At 48.3% G+C, this 23,212-nt stretch overlaps 1 protein-coding gene across 7 annotated transcripts in view; it reads left to right on the forward strand.

Moving 5' to 3' along the window:
• Positions 1 to 23,212, forward strand: part of LOC137378393 (DENN domain-containing protein 3-like) — a 211,245-nt gene that overhangs the window by 68,912 nt on the left and 119,121 nt on the right. For all 7 annotated transcript variants that reach the window (XM_068048680.1, XM_068048681.1, XM_068048675.1 and 4 more), the window contains exons 4-8: positions 6,327 to 6,450; positions 8,061 to 8,203; positions 16,004 to 16,115; positions 19,557 to 19,676; positions 20,362 to 20,580. In XM_068048680.1, coding sequence (XP_067904781.1) covers positions 6,327 to 6,450; positions 8,061 to 8,203; positions 16,004 to 16,115; positions 19,557 to 19,676; positions 20,362 to 20,580 — 718 coding nt within the window. The remainder of the gene's footprint in view (positions 1 to 6,326; positions 6,451 to 8,060; positions 8,204 to 16,003; positions 16,116 to 19,556; positions 19,677 to 20,361; positions 20,581 to 23,212) is intronic.

The raw sequence follows: 23,212 nt of genomic DNA on the forward strand, positions 1-23,212 counted from the left end.
TCATTTCAGCTCCCAGTTTGTTTTAAGAGTTCAGTTAAAAGTCCTGTTGGTTCCTGGGATATGAAACTTGGCCCATTTCTGATGTTTGTTAATTTACAAACTGCCTTCGCAATACAGTCACTTGATCCTTTATGTCTGTTACTTTAAGTTAAATGTGTTATTGCTGCAGGACTGGCTACAAAGGTTAATAGTATGTCCAGTGGCAGACAAAACAAAGGGTTTGACCATTAAGCCGCGCCCAGTCCACAGGACTGATGAACAATCTGCTGGTGGGAGCCAGGGGCTTAATTGGGAAGTCCTGCTCAGTGTTGGAAATTTTCCTACGGCGGTGAGGCGGGACATAGGTGGACACCAGTGACCCATTGCGGCACTGCACTCCCAGTCCTGCCATGTGGCCTGGTGAGGCTCTGAATGGACCCACGGAGCAGGAGGAAAGGGGGAACTCCTGCCCATCACATTCAACAGTAACTTTCAAAAGAGAAGTAAATAAGTACTTGAAGTGGAAAATTTTGCAGGGCTATAGGGAAAGAACAGGGTTAGTGGTAATGAAGAAGGAATTTTCCTCCACACAAGATCAGGGGGCAGGTTGTTCAACCTTGCCCGTCTAAGAGCGAAGTCCAAAGTACGGAAAGTCCTCATCAGGGAACTCCTCTTTGCTGACGATGCTGCTTTAACATCTCACACTGAAGAGTGCCTGCAGAGTCTCATCGACAGGTTTGCGGCTGCCTGCAATGAATTTGGCCTAACCATCAGCCTCAAGAAAACAAACACCATGGGGCAGGATGTCAGAAATGCTCCATCCATCAATATTGGCGACCACGCTCTGGAAGTGGTTCAAGAGTTCACCTACCTAGGCTTAACTATCACCAGTAACCTGTCTCTAGATGCAGAAATCAACAAGTGGATGGGAAAGGCTTCCACTGCTATGTCCAGACTGGCCAAGAGAGTGTGGGAAAATGGCGCACTGACACGGAACGCAAAAGTCCGAGTGTATCAGGCCTGTGTCCTCAGTACCTTGCTCTATGGCAGCGAGGCCTGGACAACGTATGTCAGCCAAGAGCGACGTCTCAATTCATTCCATCTTCGCTGCCTCCGGAGAATACTTGGCATCATGTGGCAGGACCGTATCTCCAACACAGAAGTCCTCGAGGCGGCCAACATCCCCAGCTTGTACACACTACTGAGTCAGCGGCGCTTGAGATGGCTTGGCCATGTGAGCCACATGGAAGATGGCAGGATCCCCAAAGACACATTGTACAGCGAGCTCGCCACTGGTATCAGACCCACCGGCCATCCATGTCTCCGCTTTAAAGTCATCTGCAAACACGACATGAAATCCTGTGACATTGATCACAAGTCGTGGGAGTCAGTTGCCAGCACTCGCCAGAGCTGGCGGGCAGCCATAAAGACGGCTAAAATGTGGCGAGTCGAAGAGACTTAGTAGTTGGCAGGAAAAAAGACAGAAGCGCAAGGGGAGAGCCAACTGTGCAACAGCCCCGACAAACAAATTTTTCTGCAGCACCTGTGGAAGAGCCTGTCACTCTAGAATTGGCCTTTATAGCCACTCCAGGCGCTGCTTCACAAACCACTGACCACCTCCAGGCGTGTATCCATTGTCTCTCGAGATAAGGAGGCCCAAAAGAAGTGGTAATAATTGTATAACTCTTTCAAAGAGCCAGCACTGGCATGAGGGCTGAATGGCCTCCTGTACTGTACCATTCTATGAATATTGAATAGCATCCAAAACCCTTATCTCCACTTTGGCTTTTATTATATTCAGTATTGTTAACTCATTGTTTAACTGATGGAATATTACAAGTCATGCACAGCAAGAGTTCAGTGCGTCTCGGTAACACTGCGGTGAGATCACCAGAAAGTCATCGGCAAAGCAGAAAAGCAGCTGTTGGTGAATAATATGGTTGCATGATAAAAAGTATTATTGATCATCCTGCCAAAACAATATATCTGGAGGCCTGTGGCAGTGTTGGGGAAGTTACTTCACAGTTGGAACAGATCAAATAATGTGCAAATCTGGAGCAAATCGAGCTTTACACAACCCCACCCCGTCCCCCCACAATAGGCGGTGTGGCCCTGGCAGGCCAGCAATCAGGGAGATATATTATTGGCCTCTACTCAGCCCATATCACAGGGGAACTGGCTGCAATTGAGAACACTCTATACAGTCAGCGCTGGTGAAGATCCACAGTTTCTGAGGGGCGGGGGGGGGATGGTGTTGTTCTTGGTGTTTCATTCACCTTTCATCAGTACCCATTGAGTTGAGACTGTTGTCTGCCTTTGCTTGTGCAAGATACACAACGCTTCCGTGTCTGGCTGCTGTTGGCTCTGATGATTGAGTCTTCATCGGGCATGGCCCTGATTTTCACGCCAGGTGGGTATTGAGTGCCGTAGAAATAAGAACAAGAGAAATAGGAGCAGGACTGAGCAATTCGGCCCCTCGAGCCTGTTCCTTCATTCAATAAGATCGTGCCAGATCTTCTACCTCACTCCACTTTCCCACACTATCTTCATATCCCTCCATTCCCTTAGTGTCCAAAAATCTATTGATCTCAGTTTTGAATATACTCAATAACTGAGCATCTGCAGCTCTCTGGGGTAGAGAATTCCAATGATTCACAACCCTCGTAATGAAGAAATGTCTTCTCATTTCAGTCTGAAATGTCCGATCCGTTATTCTGAGACTGTGACCCCCCGCACCCCCCTCCCCGCCCCCAGCTCTAGACTCTCCAGCCAGGGGGAAACAGCCTCTCGGCATCTACCTTGTCAAGCCCTCTAAGAATTTTATACATTTCAAGACAGGCCAGGGCCCAATTGACATTCTGCCTGTCCTCTTCCCGCCCACTGTGGGCGACCACTGGCCACCTGAAAGTATACAGGTAGGTGTGGAAAAGAGGGTCTCCTAGGAGGAGGATGGGGGTGTTCCAAGGCATGTGGGGGGGGGCACCAAACATTCTCGTGTGGGGCACGGATGAACTCTCCCAAAAGACCTAATTGCCAGGGCCCTCTTCATGTCCCGATCCTAATCAGACCTGCTTCTACCTGGGCCATAGCAACTGCCCATCCATCCTGTTACTATAATATTCTTGGTATTGTTCGACTAATGCAGGATACTTAATGAGTCTGCAGAGGTATATGAAACAGAAATTTTATTGGAACATATCTTACTGCTCTGGCCTACTTCTCCCACGAGGCTGCACAAGAGACCAAAATGTGATGTTGCATCACTTCCTCTGATGATATACACAGTATATGATAAGCATATTAAACAATTAGAATTAACCCATTAACAACCCAAAATCCAATATAACACACCTATACTACAGTTACCACCAAACAGGTAAGGTTAAAATCAACCCCCACCCCATCCTCTGGATCATAAACTCAATAATCAAACTCACAACAACAAATTGTCTCTCACTCGCTCTTGACTTTATTACAACACAGGAAAGTACTGAAAGAAATAAAAACAAGAAATGCTGGAACCACTCAGCAGGTCTGGCAGCATCTGTGAAAAGAGAAGCAGAGTTCCTTTAACTCGGACCTCAGTGTAGAGAACAGAAGCATAATGATTCCTGCACTGCCTTCTCACTGTCTGACCTTGCTTGGAAATTTATACCTTACTTGTTTACCACTCTCTGGACAAATATGGAAGATCATGATAGAAACAGGGTATCTAGACTTTGGTTCCAAGACTACATGCGATCAGCAGCATACAAAGACCCCCACCTGGAGTAACTGCGTTCAGTCCTGGGCACTGCACCTCAGGAAGAATATTGACCCATGGAGAGGGTGCAGCACAGATTCACCAGAATGATACCAGGGCTGAAAGGGTTAAATTAAGAGGAAAGGTTGTATAGACTAAGCTTGCATTCCCTCGAGTATCGAAGATTAGGGGGTGATGTAATTGAGGGGTTTAAGATGATGAAAGGATTTGATAGGGTCGATGGAGAGAAACTATTTCCTCTGGTGGGGGGAGTCCAGAACAAGTGGCCATAACCTTAAAATTAGAGCCAGGCCGTTCAGGGGTGATGTCAGGAAGCACTTCTTCACACAAAGAGGAATGGAAATATGGAAAACTCTCCCCCAAAAAGCTGTTGAGGCTGGGGGTCAGTTGAAAATTTCAAGACTGAGATTTAGATTTTGAGATACAGCACTGAAACAGGCCCTTCAGCCCACCGAGTCTGTGCCGACCATTAACCACCCATTTATACTAATCCTACACTAATCCCATATTTCTACCACATCCTCACCTGTCCCGATATTCCCCTACCACCTACCTATACTGGTGACAATTTATAATGGCCAATTTACCTATCAACCTGCAAGTCTTTTGGCTGTGGGAGGAAACCGGAGCACCCGGAGAAAACCCACGCAGACACAGGGAGAACTTGCAAACTCCACACAGGCAGTACCCAGAATTGAACCTGGGTCGCTGGAGCTGTGAGGCTGCGGTGCTAACCACTGCGCCACTGTGCCACCCATAAGATTGATGGACGTTTGTTGGGTATTAAGGGTTATGAAACTAAGGCGGTTAAATGGAGTTAATTTACAGATCAACCATAATCTAATAGAATGCTGGAACAGACTTGAGGGGCTGAATAGCCTCCTCCTGTTCCTATATTTCTTTAGATGCTATCTCCCTTGTTCCATCTTCCACACAAACACTAAGCAGTTAAACATTCTTTTTCTGTACAATAGGTTTTTTTAAATTCGTTCGTGGGCGTCGCTGGCCAGGCCAACATTTATTGCCCATCCCTAATTGCCCTTGAGAAGGTGGTGGTGAGATGCCTTCTTGAACCACTGCAGTCCACGTGGGGTAGGTACACCCACAGTGCTGTTAGGAAGGGAGTTCCTTTTTTTAGCCTTTGTAGCAGTTTGATACAACTGAGTGGCTTGCTAGGCCATTTAAGAGTCAACCACATTGCTGTGGATCTGGAGTTACATGTAGGCCAGACCAGGTAATGAGGGCAGATTCCCTTCCCTAAAGCAGATTAGTGAACCAGAACTTACAACAATCGACAATGGTTTCATGCTGGCTTTTTATTCCAGATTTATTAACTGAATTCAAATTTCACCATCTGTCGTTGTGGGATTCAAACCCATGTCCCCAGAGCATTAGCCTAGGCCTCTGGATTACTAGCCCAGTGACATTACCACTTACACCACCACCTCCCCACCCCCACCCCCACCCCCACCCCTCACCCCTCACCCCCACCCACCTCACCCCCACCTACCTCACCCCAACCCACTCCCACCCCCGCACCCCCACCCCCACCTCCCCACCCCCCCTCACCCCAACCCACTCCCACTCCCGCACCCCCACCCCATCCTCACACCCAACCTCAACCCCACCTCCCACCCCCACCCCCATCCAACCCACCCCCACCCACCTCATCTACCTCACCCCCACCCCACCCGACCACATCACCCTTTGCCGCAGTGGAACCGATTATATTGGGATTGAATCCCTGTTTGTCCACTGATATTTCCACCAATCAAGAATTTTTGTTATCAGCCTGGCTACTCCCAAGGCCTATGATCCTGCGTGGCTTGTTTATCGCCACAGAATCGTTCCTTCGAGAAGATTATAGGAGAATCATGTTTCGAATAATTTGATTTTAATTTTTTGACTTGTTTTTGTTCTCTCTCTCTGTCTGTCCTGGTGCCCCTCTCCCTCTCTTTTTCTCCCTCTGTCTGCCTCTCCCTCTGTCTGCCTTTCCACTGTCTGCCTCTCCCTCTGTCTGCCTCCCTCTGTCTGCCTCTCCCTCTGTCTGCCTCTCCCTCTATCTGCCTCTCCTTTTGTCTGCCTCTCCCTATATCTGCCTCTCCCTCTGTCTGCCTCTCACTCTCGCTCTCTCTGTATAATCTCTCAATCACCACATGTGTGTCTCTCTCCCTCTCTGTCTCTTTCTCCTTCTCTGTGTCCTGACCTTTCTCTCGCTCTGTCTTTTTTGTTTTTTCTCCCTGGTCTGTCTGCTCCTTCTCTCCTGTGTCTCTCCTGTATCTTTACATTATCACTTTCACTATCTCATCTTTCAATCTGTCTCTCACCTTCTGTCTTTCCATCTCTATTTGTCTCTCTCTCTCTCTGTCTCCTTATTTGAGTCTCCCTACATTCTTTCCCTGTGGCAATGTGTCTGTCTCTCTATGTGTTTCTCTCTGAATGCTTCACTCCCTTGTCGATAACTATATCTCTCACTCCCTCTCTTTCCTTCTCCCTTTCACTGCCCATATCGCCTTTTCATCTTTATCTTTCTGTTTGTGTGTGTGTGCCTCTCACTCTCTCTCTCTCTCTCTCTGCATCACACCTTCCCAGACGGATTTAAGCTTGAAATGGAAGAGCAGGAGGAGTGTTTCCATTTCCTGGTTCTGACAGATATCCTGGGGAACAGACAGCAGGGAGTGGTGCTTCACATACACAAAGAGATAAAGGTGAGAAGTTTAAACACTGGCTCTGCTTCCTGATTCTCCTCCTGATTCTGCAGTGTTTCCTGTACAGTGGCACGGACTTTCACCCTGTGGAATTAAGGGTAGGAATTCTAAAAAGTGAGTTTCTGGAACAAGTTCAGATGCTGGAAAATAGTCAGAGAAATCCTGCTGGAGGTGCCAATACTGTGGTTCAGTGGACAGCACGCACACCTCAGAGTCACAAGGTCGTGGGTTTAAGTCTCGCTCCAGAGACTTGAGCACAAAATTGATTCTCCCGGTACAGTACTGAGGGAATGCTGTTGGAGGCGTTGTCTTTCCGATCAGATATTGAACTGAGGCTGTGTGTGCCCTCTCGGTTGACGTTAAGGATCCCACTAATTTTGAAGAATATTGGGGAGTTCTCCAAAAGACACCACCTCTAACAGTGCAGGACTCCCTCAGCACGGCACTAGGAATGTCAGCCCAGATTGTGGGCTGGAGTGGGACGATGAACCCATGACCTTCTGGGTCAGAGGTGAGAGTGCTGTCCACTGAGCCATGGCTGACATCATTGCTTTTACTTGTGCAGGAGCTTGCTTGTTAATATCCATAGATCATTTTCCTCACAGTTAAATCAGTTCTCACTCACCCTTCACCACAGTCATTCATTGATTTAAGTCAGTAACCATTCACAGTATCCACTCTACAATTTATAAACTATCCCAAACACTTGATTGGAATTAATTGGTATTTTAAACGTGGATAAATGACTCAGGTCTGTTATGTATCTGGACACTAGTGGGAGCTGTATATGTTCAGCAGAATAACACTGGGGCTAAAAGAGTTAAATTATGAGCTCGGTTGTACAGACTAGGTTTGTATTCCTTTGAGTATAGAAGATTAAGGGGTGATCTAACCGTGGTGTCTAAGATGATTAAAGGATTTGACAAGGTAGAGAGAAACGATTTCCTTCGATGAGGGAGTCCAGAACAAGGAGGGATAGCCTTAAAATTCGAGCCAGGTTGTTCAGAGGTGATGTCAGGAAGCACGTCTTCACACAAAGTGGGGGGGTGGGGTGGAAATCTGGAACTCTCTCCCCCTAAAAGGTTGCTGAGGCCGGTGGTCAATTAGAAATTTTAAATCTGAGATTGATAGATTTTTGTTAGGTAAGTGGATTAGGGATATTGAACCAAGAGGTGTAGTTGCGGTTAAGATACAGATCAACCATGATCTAGTAGAAAGGGGGAACAGGCTCGAGGGGCTGAATGGCCTCCTCCTGTTCCGATATTCATAAATTAGTGGCGGGGCTATAACTGACCTTAACGTCTTCAGCTTAGCGTAGGGAAAAGGCAATTTGGCTTCCTGCTCCAAACTATTACCCAGTGGTTTCTGCTGTAAGATGCATGGAGAGTGGGATTGAGTTTGACAGTGATGACCGCCCATGCTATTGCTCGTTGTCAGTGCTCAGGATTATGCATAAGGAATATCTGCGAGGGGTGAAGTTGACTGGATTCTGTGGAACTCTAGACTAGTGGGAGGGAGAAAGTTAGCAGGGGAGGGGGCAGGAAGTGTTTTGTGGAACTGAAATCATCAAATAGTTTCAATTGTCTAATGTCATGGTTTTGCCTTTGCAGGAAAGTGATCTTTATCAGGCTCCTCCAGAGGGCTTGGAGCTGGCAAAGTCCCCACTGGAAGCTTCCAGGATCTTCGTCCCCTACGGGATCTGCGTCCTCACCAAGTTCCCATATTACACTGTGCTAAAGGATTGCCTTTCCTGGTGAGATACTTGCACAGTGACTCTCCTCTCAGCAGATCCGGCAGTAGCTGTGGAGAGGGAAACAGAGTTAACCTTTCATCAGAACTGCATAACGTTAGAGATGTAATGGGTTTTAATAAAGTACAGAGATAGGGAAAGGGGGAGGGGAGGAAGGAACAAAAGGGAGGGTCTGTGATATGGTGGAAGGCAGGAGAGATTAAATGAAAAAAGGGATGACGGTGCAGGGTAAAAGGAGATGGTAATGGGACTAGTAAATAAGCAAAAGGTGGATGTAGAGGAGGAAACATGGGGGCACAGACTCAGGATAAGGGGCCGATCATTTAGGACAGAGATGAGGTGAAATTACTTCACTCAAAGGGTTGTGAATCTTTGGAATTCTCGACCCCAAAGGGTGTGGATGCTCCATTGTTGAATATATTTAAGGCTGGGATAGACAGAATTTTGGCCTGTCAGGGAATCAAGGGGTATGGGGAGTGGGTGGGAAAGTGGAGTACTTGAAACCCAAAGATCAGCCAGGATTGTATTAAATGGCGGAGCAGGTTCGATGGGCCATATGGTCTACTCCTGCTCCTATCTGTTGTGTGAATGGCAACAGCAGAAACATTACCAGCAGCTGTCGTGCAAAGATATGGGTGTAGTGCTGAATGAAATTAAATTGTTGAACTCCATGTTAAGTTTGGAAGGCTGTTAAGTGCCCAATCTATTGAGCTTCAGGGAATCTGGGTCTAGAGGAGGTCGGGCAGAGGGAGTAGATCATTGGTCCTCCCTTTGGACTAAAAGCATTGAGTTTGGAACTGGGGAAAATGGCTTTGGTCTTCCCAATGTTTAGCTGGAGGAAATTACAACTAATCCAGGACTGGATATTGGATATGCAGGACTGGGTATTGGATATGCAGGGCTGGATATTGGATATGCAGGGCTGGATATTGGATATGCAGGACTGGGTATTGGATATGCAGGACTGGGTATTGGATATGCAGGACTGGGTATTGGATACGCAGGACTGGATATTGGATATGCAGGACTGGATGTTGGATATGCAGGACTGGATATTGGATATGCAGGGCTGGATATTGGATATGCAGGGCTGGATATTGGATATGCAGGACTGGGTATTGGATATGCAGGACTGGGTATTGGATATGCAGGGCTGGATATTGGATACGCAGGACTGGATATTGGATACGCAGGATTGGGTATTGGATACGCAGGGCTGGATATTGGATACGCAGGACTGGATATTGGATACGCAGGACTGGATGTTGGATACGCAGGACTGGATATTGGATACGCAGGGCTGGATATTGGATATGCAGGACTGGATATTGGATATGCAGGGCTGGATATTGGATATGCAGGACTGGGTATTGGATATGCAGGGCTGGATATTGGATACGCAGGACTGGATATTGGATACGCAGGACTGGATATTGGATACGCAGGACTGGATATTGGATACGCAGGGCTGGATATTGGATATGCAGGACTGGATATTGGATATGCAGGACTGGATATTGGATATGCAGGACTGGATATTGGATACGCAGGGCTGGATATTGGATACGCAGGACTGGATATTGGATACGCAGGGCTGGATATTGGATACGCAGGACTGGATTTTGGATATGCAGGACTGGATATTGGATATGCAGGGCTGGATATTGGATATGCAGGGCTGGATATTGGATACGCAGGACTGGATATTGGATACGCAGGACTGGATATTGGAGATGCAGGGCTGGATATTGGATATGCAGTGCTGGATATTGGATATGCAGGGCTGGATATTGGATATGCAGTGCTGGATATTGGATATGCAGGGCTGGATATTGGATATGCAGGGCTGGATATTGGATATGCAGGGCTGGATATTGGATATTCAGGACTGGATATTGGATATTCAGGACTGGATATTGGATATTCAGGACTGGATATTGGATATGCAGGGCTGGATATTGGATATTCAGGACTGGATATTGGATATTCAGGACTGGATATTGGATATGCAGGGCTGGATATTGGATACGCAGGACTGGATATTGGATACGCAGGACTGGATATTGGATACGCAGGACTGGATATTGGATACGCAGGGCTGGATATTGGATATGCAGGACTGGATATTGGATATGCAGGACTGGATATTGGATACGCAGGGCTGGATATTGGATACGCAGGACTGGATATTGGATACGCAGGGCTGGATATTGGATACGCAGGACTGGATATTGGATATGCAGGACTGGATATTGGATATGCAGGGCTGGATATTGGATATGCAGGGCTGGATATTGGATATGCAGGGCTGGATATTGGATACGCAGGACTGGATATTGGATACGCAGGACTGGATATTGGATATGCAGGGCTGGATATTGGATATGCAGTGCTGGATATTGGATATGCAGGGCTGGATATTGGATATGCAGGGCTGGATATTGGATATGCAGGGCTGGATATTGGATATGCAGGGCTGGATATTGGATATTCAGGACTGGATATTGGATACGCAGGGCTGGATATTGGATACGCAGGGCTGGATATTGGATATGCAGGGCTGGATATTGGATATGCAGGGCTGGATATTGGATATGCAGGGCTGGATATTGGATATGCAGGGCTGGATATTGGATATGCAGGGCTGGATATTGGATATGCAGGGCTGGATATTGGATATTCAGGACTGGATATTGGATATTCAGGACTGGATATTGGATATTCAGGACTGGATATTGGATATTCAGGACTGGATATTGGATATGCAGGGCTGGATATTGGATATTCAGGACTGGATATTGGATATGCAGGGCTGGATATTGGATATGCAGGGCTGGATATTGGATATTCAGGACTGGATATTGGATATGCAGGGCTGGATATTGGATATTCAGGACTGCATATTGGATATTCAGGACTGGATATTGGATATTCAGGACTGGATATTGGATATTCAGGACTGGATATTGGATATTCAGGACTGGATATTGGATATGCAGGGCTGGATATTGGATATGCAGGGCTGGATATTGGATATTCAGGACTGGATATTGGATATTCAGGACTGGATATTGGATATTCAGGACTGGATATTGGATATGCAGGGCTGGATATTGGATATTCAGGACTGGATATTGGATATGCAGGGCTGGATATTGGATATTCAGGACTGGATATTGGATATGCAGGGCTGGATATTGGATATTCAGGACTGGATATTGGATATGCAGGGCTGGATATTGGATATTCAGGGCTGGATATTGGATATTCAGGACTGGATATTGGATATGCAGGGCTGGATATTGGATATTCAGGACTGGATATTGGATATGCAGGGCTGGATATTGGATATTCAGGACTGCATATTGGATATTCAGGACTGGATATTGGATATTCAGGACTGGATATTGGATATTCAGGACTGGATATTGGATATTCAGGACTGGATATTGGATATGCAGGGCTGGATATTGGATATGCAGGGCTGGATATTGGATATTCAGGACTGGATATTGGATATTCAGGACTGGATATTGGATATTCAGGACTGGATATTGGATATTCAGGACTGGATATTGGATATTCAGGACTGGATATTGGATATGCAGGGCTGGATATTGGATATTCAGGACTGGATATTGGATATTCAGGACTGGATATTGGATATTCAGGACTGGATATTGGATATTCAGGACTGGATATTGGATATTCAGGGCTGGATTTTAACAGTCTGTCACCGATCTCTGTGGCGAGCTCAAAAAATGGTGGCCCACCCACATGGGCCGCACACCAAAGAGCCGTCGCAATCTCCCACGCGGCGGCTCATTTAAATAGCCAGGGTGACCCACCCTCCCCCAATCACATGGAGGGGGCGGGTTGTCTGTCACCGGCAATGGCTTCAGTAACTCCCCAAAATTAAATAAATAAATTAATAACGCCCCTTTCCCACCCCCCCCAATAACAATTACAGTAATTATTTGCCCTTCCCCCCCCCCAAACACTTGTCTTTTACATCTGACCTACCTCCCCCCCCACCGCAACTGCGCAAAGTTTAAAGGTCAACCCTTCCCACAATCCCCTACACCCATAACGTTTATTTGACCCCGTTCCCCACCCCCATCCCCCGCACTGACAAACCTACCTCCTCCCCCCTCCACCCAGTGTGGCGCCGCATTTCCCTGGACGGGAATTTGAAGGTGCAGGAGTGCCGGCTGCTGTGCCGAAGATCACGGCCGGTCTTCAAGATCACAGGGAAGTCTATTTAAATGTGTTTATTTTATTGATTTGAATATTTTAACTGAAATCCCGTCACCCAGCAGTGGGTGGGTTGCCACAGAGCCTCACCGCTCCCGGGAGGATTAGGCCGGGCCCTCACAGCATCGAGGTCTGTGGCAGGCCTCATCGGGGGCCATCTTCAGGCCCCACCCTGCCGGCACGGAACCCGACGCCTGGGGGAAAACAGAATCCAGGCCACGGTGTGACAACACCAAGGCAGTGGAGGGGTCAGGAGAGATGCTGGAGAGGTAGAGCTGGCTGTTGTCAGCGTACACATGGAACCTGACCCCATGTTTCTGATGATGTCACTGAGGGGCAGTATGTAAACCAGGATGAGGAAGGGGCCAAAGACAGATTCTTGTGGGGGCAAAAAGAGAAGCCATTGTACATGAATCTCTGGATATGACTGGATAGGTAAGAATGAACCAGGTGAGAGCCGTCCCAGGAGGACAACAGAGGAGAGGTGTTGGAGGAGGATAGTGTGGTCAACGGTGTCAAAGGCTGCAGAGAGATGGAGAAGGATGAGGGGGGAATAGTTTAGCACGCTCACAGTCACAGAGATCATCATTTATGAATTTGATAAGGGCAGGTTTCAGTGCTGTGACAGGTGTTGTGGGTGTGGGGGGGGTGGGGTAATGGGGGAATTTGTACTCATGGAGTTCTGGGAAAGCTGGACAGGAATCTGGGAGACAACGTCAAGGATGTTGGAAAGGAAAGGGAGTTTGGAGATGGAGCCATAGTTTGCAAGGACACCAGGCATCACGTGAACAACTAAATCGAAGAATCTCTTTCCACAGATGCTGCCAGACCTGCTGTGTGGTTCCAGCATTTCTTGTTTTTATTTCAGATTTCCAGCATCCGCAGTACTTTGCTTTTAACTAAATCAAAGATATTGGTTGTAAGTTTAAATCATAAAGGAGAATATGGAAATGTCAATATCAATTGCAATATCACATTGATACTCACAGGTTTACTCCACAAGGCCCAGAAGTCAGTGGGAACGTCTAAATTGTCTCTGCTTGGAAATTCTCCTGATTGTTAAAACTCTCCATCAGCCAATCAGGAAACAGTAGAGTTTCTGAGAAACCAAGTCAGCAGCACATTCAAAAAGTAGGACAGACTTACTGGCTGAAGATTTCATAATGTCTTATGTTTTTCTGAGTTATTCATATGAGCATGGGAAAAATGTCGGAAAGAAAATGTCCAACTGGCCCATCCAACGTGTCCCGTATAAATGTGGTGTCTAATCCATCAGAGTGCAGACACTCCCCGTCCCACCCAGAGCCCTGCAATCTGCCAACAGAGGTGAAAAAGACATAAAAACGCAGGGTTGTATGGGTGAAAAAATCAGGACTATTCTACTCTGGAGGTGTATAAAACTAGTCCAGGGAAAACATTGTTGACAAAGAAATCGGTAGAGACAGTTGTAACCATTCACATCTCCCAGTTGCTTGGCTCAGTTTGGTTTTGGGTTCAAGCCACAGTCAGATCTCAGACGTGTGGACATTCGGGGGAGAGAGTTCCCGATTTCCGCTACCCTTTGTGGGAAAAGGTGCTTTCTGATTTCACTCCTGACCTGCCTAGCTCTAAGTTTAAGGTTATGTCCCCTCACTCTAGATTCACCACACCAGAGGAACTAGTTTTTCTCTATCGGCCTGCTATTAAATCCCTTAATCATTTTAAAGAGCTTGAGAAGATTACTCTTTCATGTCCAAATCTCAAGGGAATACGAACCCACTAATTCATACCGCCTGACTTAAGACAGTTCTCAGAAAACAAAGAAAGACTTGCATTTCTGTAGCACCTTTCACACCGCAGCACTTTGCAGCCAATGATAAATGTTGGCCACGACACCGGGGAGAATCTCCCCTGCTCTTTGAAAAAGTGTCTGTGATTTGGTGCGATATAAATACAAGTTTATTCTTCGATTCCTGATACCTCCTCGTTTTTAAGATGCTCTATAAACCTGTTGTGCATCTGTGTGTGTACGCGAATGTGTGTTTTGCCTGAGTATATATGAGTCTGTGTGTGTGTGAATTTTCTTGAGCTTAATATATAGCATGAATCATATGGAAAATAGGAACAGGAGTAGACGGCTGGATTTTTTCCAGCCCTTGGAGACGGACTGGGGGGCACACAAAAGGGTGTGGGGTGGTGTTGTGCCCCCCCTATGCCATTTTGTCTGCGGTGGGCACCATGGTGGATGGGAAGTCCACTGGGAGGCCAGCTGAGTCCGCACTTAAGACCGGGAGGCCACACAGCGAGCTCGGGGTTGGGGGGAATGGTGTCCTTCCTCTGGGGACAATCCACGGCCCACGGAGAGCCCCCACCCACAGTAATGGCCGCCCCCACCACAAGACCCCCTCACCAACCACTCCTCCCAACCCTGAGCCTGTCTGACTGGCCCCGGCGATCCGAACTCACTTACCTTGGTCCCAGAATGTCCTCCATGTTCGCTGCTCATGGCTTCCTGCAGTACCGGCAGTGGGCACTGCTCCTGGTGGCACTGCTGAGCTGCCAGCCCTCTGATTGGCTGGAGAATTCCTTGATAGCAGGCAGTTAATTGCTTGCTCGCCGTTTAATTCAACCAGGGGTCCATTCGTGGGCCAAGGTGGGGTCCTCCGCAACCCCACCTCCACCTCCACTACTCTTGTCGCTGATATAAAATTCAGCCTGGCCATTCTGCCACTCAAGCATGTTCATTATTCGAACCCTCTCCACCTCTCTCTCCACCTCCCTCTCCTCCTCCCTCTCCTCCTCTCTCTCTCTCCACCTCCCTCTCCTCTCTCTCTCTCTCTCCACCTCTCTCTCCTCCTCTCTCTCTCTCCACCTCCCTCTCCTCTCTCTCTCTCTCTCCACCTCTCTCTCCTCCTCTCTCTCTCTCCTCCTCTCTGTCTCTCTCCACCTCCCTCTCCACCTCTCTCTCCTCCTCTCTCTCTCTCTCTCTTCCTCCCTCTCCTCCTCTCTCTCCACCACTCTCTTCTCCTCTCTCTCTCTTCCTCCCTCTCCACCTCCCTCTCCTCCTCTCTCTCTCTCCACCTCTCTCTCCTCCTCTCTCTCTCTCTCTTCCTCTCTCTCCTCCTCTCTCTGCTCCTCTGCCTCTCTACCTCTCCTCCTCTCTCTCCTCCTCTGCCTCTCTACCTCTCTCTCCTCTGCCTCTATCTCTCTCTCCTCCTCCGCCTCTGTACCGCTCTCTCCTACTTTTTCCTCCTCTCTCTCTCCTCCTTCGCCTCTCTACCTCTCTCCTACTCTCTCTCTCCTCCTCTCTCCTCCAATAAGACACTACTAATAACCTACCTCTTTGTCCAAGCTTTTGGACACCTGTCCTAATATCTCCATATGTGGCTCCATGTAAAACTTTGACCGATAGGATGTTTTCCTTGGTTAAAGGCACTATATAAATGCAAGTTGATGTTGGTAATGGATTATCTGCCACATGAATTGCCCACGGCCTCCAGTGTTACTGACTTTTGTGCTGCCTTTGCCATCTCCTGGCACCCAGTAACCCCGCCACCTTCCTTCCCTCAGCCTGCTGCTCGACCTGACCTCCTGCGGAGAGAGAGAGTTTGAGATGAAGGTGAAAGAATTTGCTGCTCAGCTGGCTCTGGTGCCGTGTCCACCGCCTGGGTCCCTCCAACTGGTAAGAAATCAGTTCTAGAAACGCAGCTTCATCTGGCTGTGTCTGTTTGTGTGGGCATATGTGTTTTTATTCTTTCATGGGATGTGGGCGTCGCTGGGAAAACCAGAATTTATTGCCCATCCCTAATTGCCCTTTGAGAAGTGAGCCGCTGTCTTGAATACAACTGAGTGTCTCGCTTGGCCATTTCAGAGGGCAGTTAAGACTCAACCTGTGGGTCTGGAGTCACATGTAGACCAGACCAGGTAAGGACGGCAGATTTCCTTCCCTAAAGGACATGAGTGAACCAGATGGGTTTTTACGACAATCCAATAGTTTCATGGTCAACATTACTGATCTCTCTCTTGTCATGTCACTACACCTTCCCTCACCACTGTTCCACGCAGGCTCTGGCTCGAGAGTTGAAGACCTTCAGATCTTCAGTGCTGCGTGGCTCTGGTAGTAGAGGGTTTTCTAGATGTTTCATCGTTTGGGATGTCACAGTCGACAGAATTTATTTGGCTGTATCCCCACTTCTGCATAAGGGGTTTGCAGCCAAGTAGGCCATGTTTCATTGGCTCCTGATGAGAGGGGTTTCTCTGGGTCATTAGAGGACTCGTGTGCCTTCATCTGCAGATGTGTTGACCAATCAGCGAGGTGGCAGCTGTGGTCGTTACCCTGTAGGGGCTGAACAGTGTGTAAGAAGCTGCCCCTTGACTTGAGCCTCTTTGTTGCTGGCACTTTCTGGGAGAGAGAATGATGTGGGTCACTGATCTGCTTTGTCCATTCTACTCTTGATGTAGTTTGTCTCCTTATGGCAATACCAGCAAGCAGGAACAGATCATCCACTTTAATAGGTTACAGGCACAATAATAGCTCTGCGAGCTGTGGTGAGGACAGGATCCAACTTCTTGGCATATGGAGAGTGTTCCTCAGACTGGGAAAGTATAATCAGCTGCTGAGCAGCACAGAGCAGTTATTCATAATATTCTCAGGTCAGTTCCCCATTTCGAGCAACCTGAAGATGTTGTCTCTGACTGCCACCTTCACCTTTACTTTGATGGCATGATCTTTGAAAGTTTGAGTGCTATCAAACATTACTCCAAGGAATTAGTATTCTTTATTCCAGATTTATTTAATTAACTAAATTTAAATTCCCCAGCTGCCATGATGGGATTTGAACTCATGTCTTGGGATCATTAGTTCAGGTCTCTGGATTACTAGTGCAGTAACGTAACCACTATGCTACTGTACCTCTGTCCAGGTGTGGGTGAGTCTGTGGATGTGTCGGGGTGTGTGGCTGTGGGTGGTCATGTGTGAGACATACAAGAACATAGGAACAGGTGTAGCCCCCGCAGGGATCGGTGCTAGGATCCCAGCTATTCACAATATACATTAACGATTTAGATAAGGGAACTAAATGTAATATCTCCAAATTTGCAGATGACACATAACTGGGTGGGAGGGTGAGTTGTGAGGAGGATGCAGAGAGGCTTCAGGGTGATTTGGACAAGTTGAGTGAGTGGGCTAATGCATGGCAGATGCAGTATAATGTGGATAAATGTGAGGTTATCCACTTTGGTAGCATAAACAGGAAGGCAGATTATTATCTGAACGGCTCTAAACTGAGAGAGGGGAATATGCAGCGAGACCTGGGTGTTCTCGTACACCAGTTGCTGAAGGTAAGCATGCAGGTCCCAACAGGCAGTAAAAAAGACAAATGGTATGCTGGCCTTCATAGCAAGAGGATTCGAGTACAGGAGCAGGGATGTCTTGCTGCAATTATACAGGGCCTTGGTGAGGCCACACCTGGAATATTGTGTGCAGTTTTGGTCACCTTATCTGAGGAAGGATGTTCTTGCTATAGAGGGAGTGCAGTGAAGGTTTACCAAACTGATTCCTGGGATTGCAGGACTGATGTATGAGGAGAGATTGAGTTGGTTAGGATTATATTCGCTGGTGTTCAGAAGAGTGAAGGGGGATCTCATAGAAACCTATAAAATTCTAACAGGACTTGACAGGGTAGATGCGGGAAGGATGTTCCCGATGGTGGGGGAGTCCAGAACCAGGGGTCATAGTCTAAGGATACGGCGTAAACCTTTCAGGACTGAGATGAGGAGAAATTTCTTCACCCAGAGAGTGGTGAGCCTGTGGAATTCGCTACCACAGAAAGCAGTTGAGGCCAAAACATTGTATGTTTTCAAGAAGGAGTTAGATAGCACTGTTTCAGTGCTGTATCTCTAATCTAAAAAAATATAGCTCTTGGGGCGAAAGGGATCAAACGATATGGGGCAAAAGCGGGAACAGATTTCTGAGTTGGATGATCACAATGAATGGCAGAGCAGGCTCGAAGGGCCGAATGACCTACTCCTGCTCCTATTTTCTACGTTTCTATGAAAGGGAAATAAAAGACCATGGTCAGGCGTGCTTTGCAAAAGGGTAATGAACACCAGCACCGGACTTTCCAGTTAGCTGGTGGAATCTTGGAATTATTTAAGATGCGCTTGGGTGCAAGATGGGGGCAAATGGCCAGGTTCATCTTTTACGGGGATTGTTATCTCCTCGCTCCGCCTCCTCTCTCTTCACAGCACACAGTTTCTCGGGCTGTGTGGACAACCAGGGTTATTGTGGTCAGTCCCAAACTTGGATTCTTCAGGAGAGGAATAGAAAGGGGAGAAAATGGAAAAGATGAGAAAGACTGTAAAGGTATTAAAGGCTGTAACAGTACTCTAATGGATATGAGGCAAAGGAGTTATGTCACAGATCAGCCATGATCTCATTGAATGGAGGAACAGGCTCGAGGGGCCGAATGACCTCCTCCTGTTTCTGTATTCCTTTGTTCCTATGAAAGACTCAATGTTGCACTATGTTCCAGGGATGGATATGTAGAGATGAAGGCCTGAATGTTACCAGGGGCACTGGGACCTGATGTTGTGATGAAAAGCAGGTCTCAAGCCCACACTGGCCGGCAGTGGGACTGCGTCAGCAATTTTACCACAGGCCGCCTCCTAATTGGCCACCTGTGGGCCCCGGTCTAATTGCCCACGGCCCCACCCTTGGGCCATTGAGTCCAGCCCCCCAGGCTTTCACCGCAGGGCGGCTGCCTCCATTTAGCTGGTGGCCTCCCCATGCGGCTTTACCATTGGCAAAATGCCGACTGCACCATAAAATGGCCTATAATTGGGCATTTAATTATGCTAATGGACTGCCCCCATTCTTTGAAGCAGGCAGCCTCTCTGCCTCCGGTCCCACTGCTGGGAGAAGGGCCTGGTGGCGGGACTGCATCACGGAGGCACTCCGATGCGACACTCGCGATTTTACCAGCTCCCCAGCTCCTAGCCCGCCACACCGGGGCCTATAACATCCTGGCTGAAATGTTTAATCGATGTGAGTTTCATTCCTTTTTAAAGTAACTTACTGATATCTGACTCTTCCCTTACATCCTCTCCACCTCCGGATGGTCAGTGTTTTGAGCTGGGACCTCTCAGTATTGTGCTCTCACCTCCTGAAGACATAGACAGTCCAGTTATTGACATCGGCCTACACATCCCATTCCTTTGCTTCAAAGCGGAGACTGTACTGCAGGTAATTACCAATTCTGTGTGTCAGTGTGTGTGTGTAGTGGGAGGAGGAGAAGGTGTAGTTACATAAAGTAACATAGGACGTTACAGCACAGGAACAGGCCATTCGGCCCAACTGGTCCATGCTGTTGTTAATGCTCCACATGAGCCTCTTCCCACCCCTTTTCATCTCACCCTATCACCATATCCTTCTATTCCTTTCTCCCTCTTGCATTTATCCAGCTTCCCCTTAAATGTATCGATACTATTGACCTCAACCACTCCCTGTGGTAGTGAGTTCCACATTCTCACCAGTCTCTGGGTAAAGATGTTTCTCCTGAATTCCCGATTAGATTTATTAGTGACTGTCTTATATTTATGGCCCTCAGTTTTGGACTTCTCCTCAAGTGGAAACATCTTGTCGAAACTATTAAACCCTTTGATAATTTCAAAGACCTCAATCAGTTCACCCCTCAACCTCCTGTTTTCTAGAGAAAGGAGCCCTGGGCTCTGTATCCTTTGCTAACCATTTTGACCACTCAGTTCTGGTATCATTCTTATGAATTGTTTGGAGTTATCAGACTGAGTTGTGATTGACTGAAGGATGCTTTGATGGGTCTTTATGTTGTGTACAGTGTAAGTCGTGGAGTTACCTCTTCCCCCTCCCCCTTCCACTGTTATGTTAATGACCATTTTATTCTCCCCTGCAGATTCTAACGTACATCCTGACTGAGCGACGACTGGTCTTTTTTTCCACTAATTGGCCGTTGCTGACCCTGGTGACAGAGTGCTTCGTGCATTACCTGTATCCTCTCCAGTGGCGGCACCCCTACATCCCAGTGCTAGCCAATCAGATGCTGGACCTGGTGATGGCACCTACTGTCTTCCTCATGGGCTGTCACTCCAGGCACTTCGATACCATCAACGAGGTCAGTGTCACAAACGTTGTCTGTCCTGAGAGACAAAGAGCAGCCGAATATTACACAGCGCTGGAATTCAGGCATATCAGTGCAGTTACTTACTGGTATGAAACACCTTCCAAAGTGCTTGGAACCAGAATCACTGTTTAGAGACCACCCTTTTATTATTTTGGGGGATGTTCTGGAGACAATGAGATAAATAACCAGTTATTAAAGTGCTGTCAGTTGTCAATTTCCCTCTTTTTCTTCAAGCGGGGCTATGGTATCTTTCACTGGAATCACCGGAACAGGCCAATCAGAGCTCAGTTCATTACCGCCCCTAAAGAGCAATGACCCTCCGACAGTGCAGCACTCCGTCAGTACTGGCCCTCTTACAGTGCAGCACTCCCTCAGTACTGACCCTCCTACAGTGCAGCACTCTCTCAGTACTGACCCTCCGACAGTGCAGCGCTCCCTCAGTACTGACCCTCCAACGGTGCGGAGCTCCCTCAGTACTGACCCTCCGACAGTGCAGCACTCTCTCAGTACTGACCCTCCGACAGTGCAGCACTCCCTCAGTACTGGCCCTCTGACAGTACAGCACTCCCTCAGTACTGACCCTCCAACAGTGCAGCACTCCCTCAGTACTGACCCTCCCACAGTGCAGCACTCCCTCAGTACTGACCCTCCTACAGTGCAGCACTCTCTCAGTACTGACCCTCCGACAGTGCAGCGCTCCCTCAGTACTGCCCCTCCGACGGTGCGGAGCTCCCTCAGTACTGACCCTCCGACAGTGCAGCACTCTCTCAGTACTGACCCTCCGACAGTACAGCACTCCCTCAGTACTGGCCCTCTGACAGTACAGCACTCCCTCAGTACTGACCCTCCAACAGTGCAGCACTCCCTCAGTACTGACCCTCCTACAGTGCGGCGCTCTCTCAGTACTGACCCTCTGACAGTGCAGCACTCCCTCAGTACTGACCCTCCTACAGTGCGGCGCTCTCTCAGTACTGACCCTCCAACAGTGCGGCACTCCCTCAGTACTGACCCTCCGACAGTGCGGCGCTCCCTCAGTACTGAGCCTCTGACAGTGCGGCACTCCCTCAGTACTGACCCTCCGACAGTGCAGTACTCCCTCAGTACTGACCCTTCAACATTGCAGCACTCCCTCAATACTGACCCTTCAACAGTGCAGCACTCCCTCAGTACTGACCCACCGACAGTGCAGTGCTCCCTCAGTACTGACCCTCCGACAGTGCGGCGCTCCCTCAGTACTGACCCTCTGACAGTGCGGCGCTCCCTCAGTACTGACCCTGACAGTGCGGCGCTCCCTCAGTACTGACCCTCCAACAGTGCAGCACTCCCTCAGTACTGACGCTCTGACAGTGCGGCGCTCCCTCAGTCCTGACCCTCCAACATTGCAGCACTCCCTCAGTGCTGACCCTCCGACAGTGCAGTGCTCCCTCAGTACTGACCCTCCAAAAGTGCAGCACTCTCTCAGTACTGACCTTCCGACAGTGCAGCCCTCCCTCTGTACTGGCCCTGTGACAGTGCAGCGCTCTCTCAGTACTGACCCTCCAATAGTCCAGCTCTCCCTCAGTACTGACCCTCCGACCGTGCGGCACTGCCTCAGTACTGACCCTCTGACAGTGCAGCACTCCCTCAGTACTGACCCTCTGACAGTGCAGCACTCCCTCAGTACTGACCCTCTGACAGTGCAGTACTCCCTCAGTACTGACCCTCTGACAGTGCAGCACTCCCTCAGTACTGACTCTCTGACAGTGCAGCACTCTCTCAGTACTGACCCTCTGACAGTGCAGCACTCTCTCAGTACTGACCCTCTGACAGTGCAGCACTCCCTCGGTACTGACCCTCTGACAGTGCAGCACTCCCTCGGTACTGACCCTCTGACAGTGCAGCACTACCTCGGTACTGGCCATCTGGTGGTGCAGCTCTCCCTCCATGTTAAAATGATGACAGCCACAAGTGTTTCTGGAATATGGCGTGACTGCCTCTGACTATTGTTTTAACCACCTGCCTGCACCAGGTCAGGTTAAAATTGCCTCTTGAGATGGTCAGAATAGTTGGAGGAATGACAGAGAATCTGACACCTGCTCTGGCCCTTCCTCTAACTGCTTGGTGGAGTCTCCAAAGTAGATTTCCTCCTAGCTATAGAACAAGAGACAAGCCTGTCCCCGCAAGGAGCAGCTGCAATCCAGGTTGTGTTGCCTATGGAATGGTTGGTGGATTAGCCAAACCCACTCACTATGCAAGTAGCCCCTATTCCCTGGGAGACAAGGCAAAGCCAGCAGCCAATAAATCTTTCTCTCAGCCTAACAATCTTTCTCTCTCTGGTTCTGTTTTCCCTTTCTCTTTTTTTTTCTCTCCTGCCTTCCTGGTTTCTGTCTCTTGCACTATCTAGTTGGTCTATCTCGCTCTGCCCCTCTCTCTCAGTCTCCTTCAGTTTCTCTCTTTCCCTCAGTCAATCTCTCTTTTTCTGTTTCCTGTCCCTTTCTTTCTATCTCTGTCTCCACCCCCTCTTTCTGTTTCTCTCTCCTTTCATCTCTCTCTCTTTCTCACTGTGCCTAACTTGATCCATCTTGCTTTTGCTCAATCTCTTTCTCACTCTGTCTCTCATTGTCTTCCTCTCTCTTTCTCAGTC

The sequence above is a fragment of the Heterodontus francisci genome, chromosome 16, assembly GCF_036365525.1.
Source record: "Heterodontus francisci isolate sHetFra1 chromosome 16, sHetFra1.hap1, whole genome shotgun sequence".
Lineage (NCBI taxonomy): Eukaryota > Metazoa > Chordata > Chondrichthyes > Heterodontiformes > Heterodontidae > Heterodontus > Heterodontus francisci.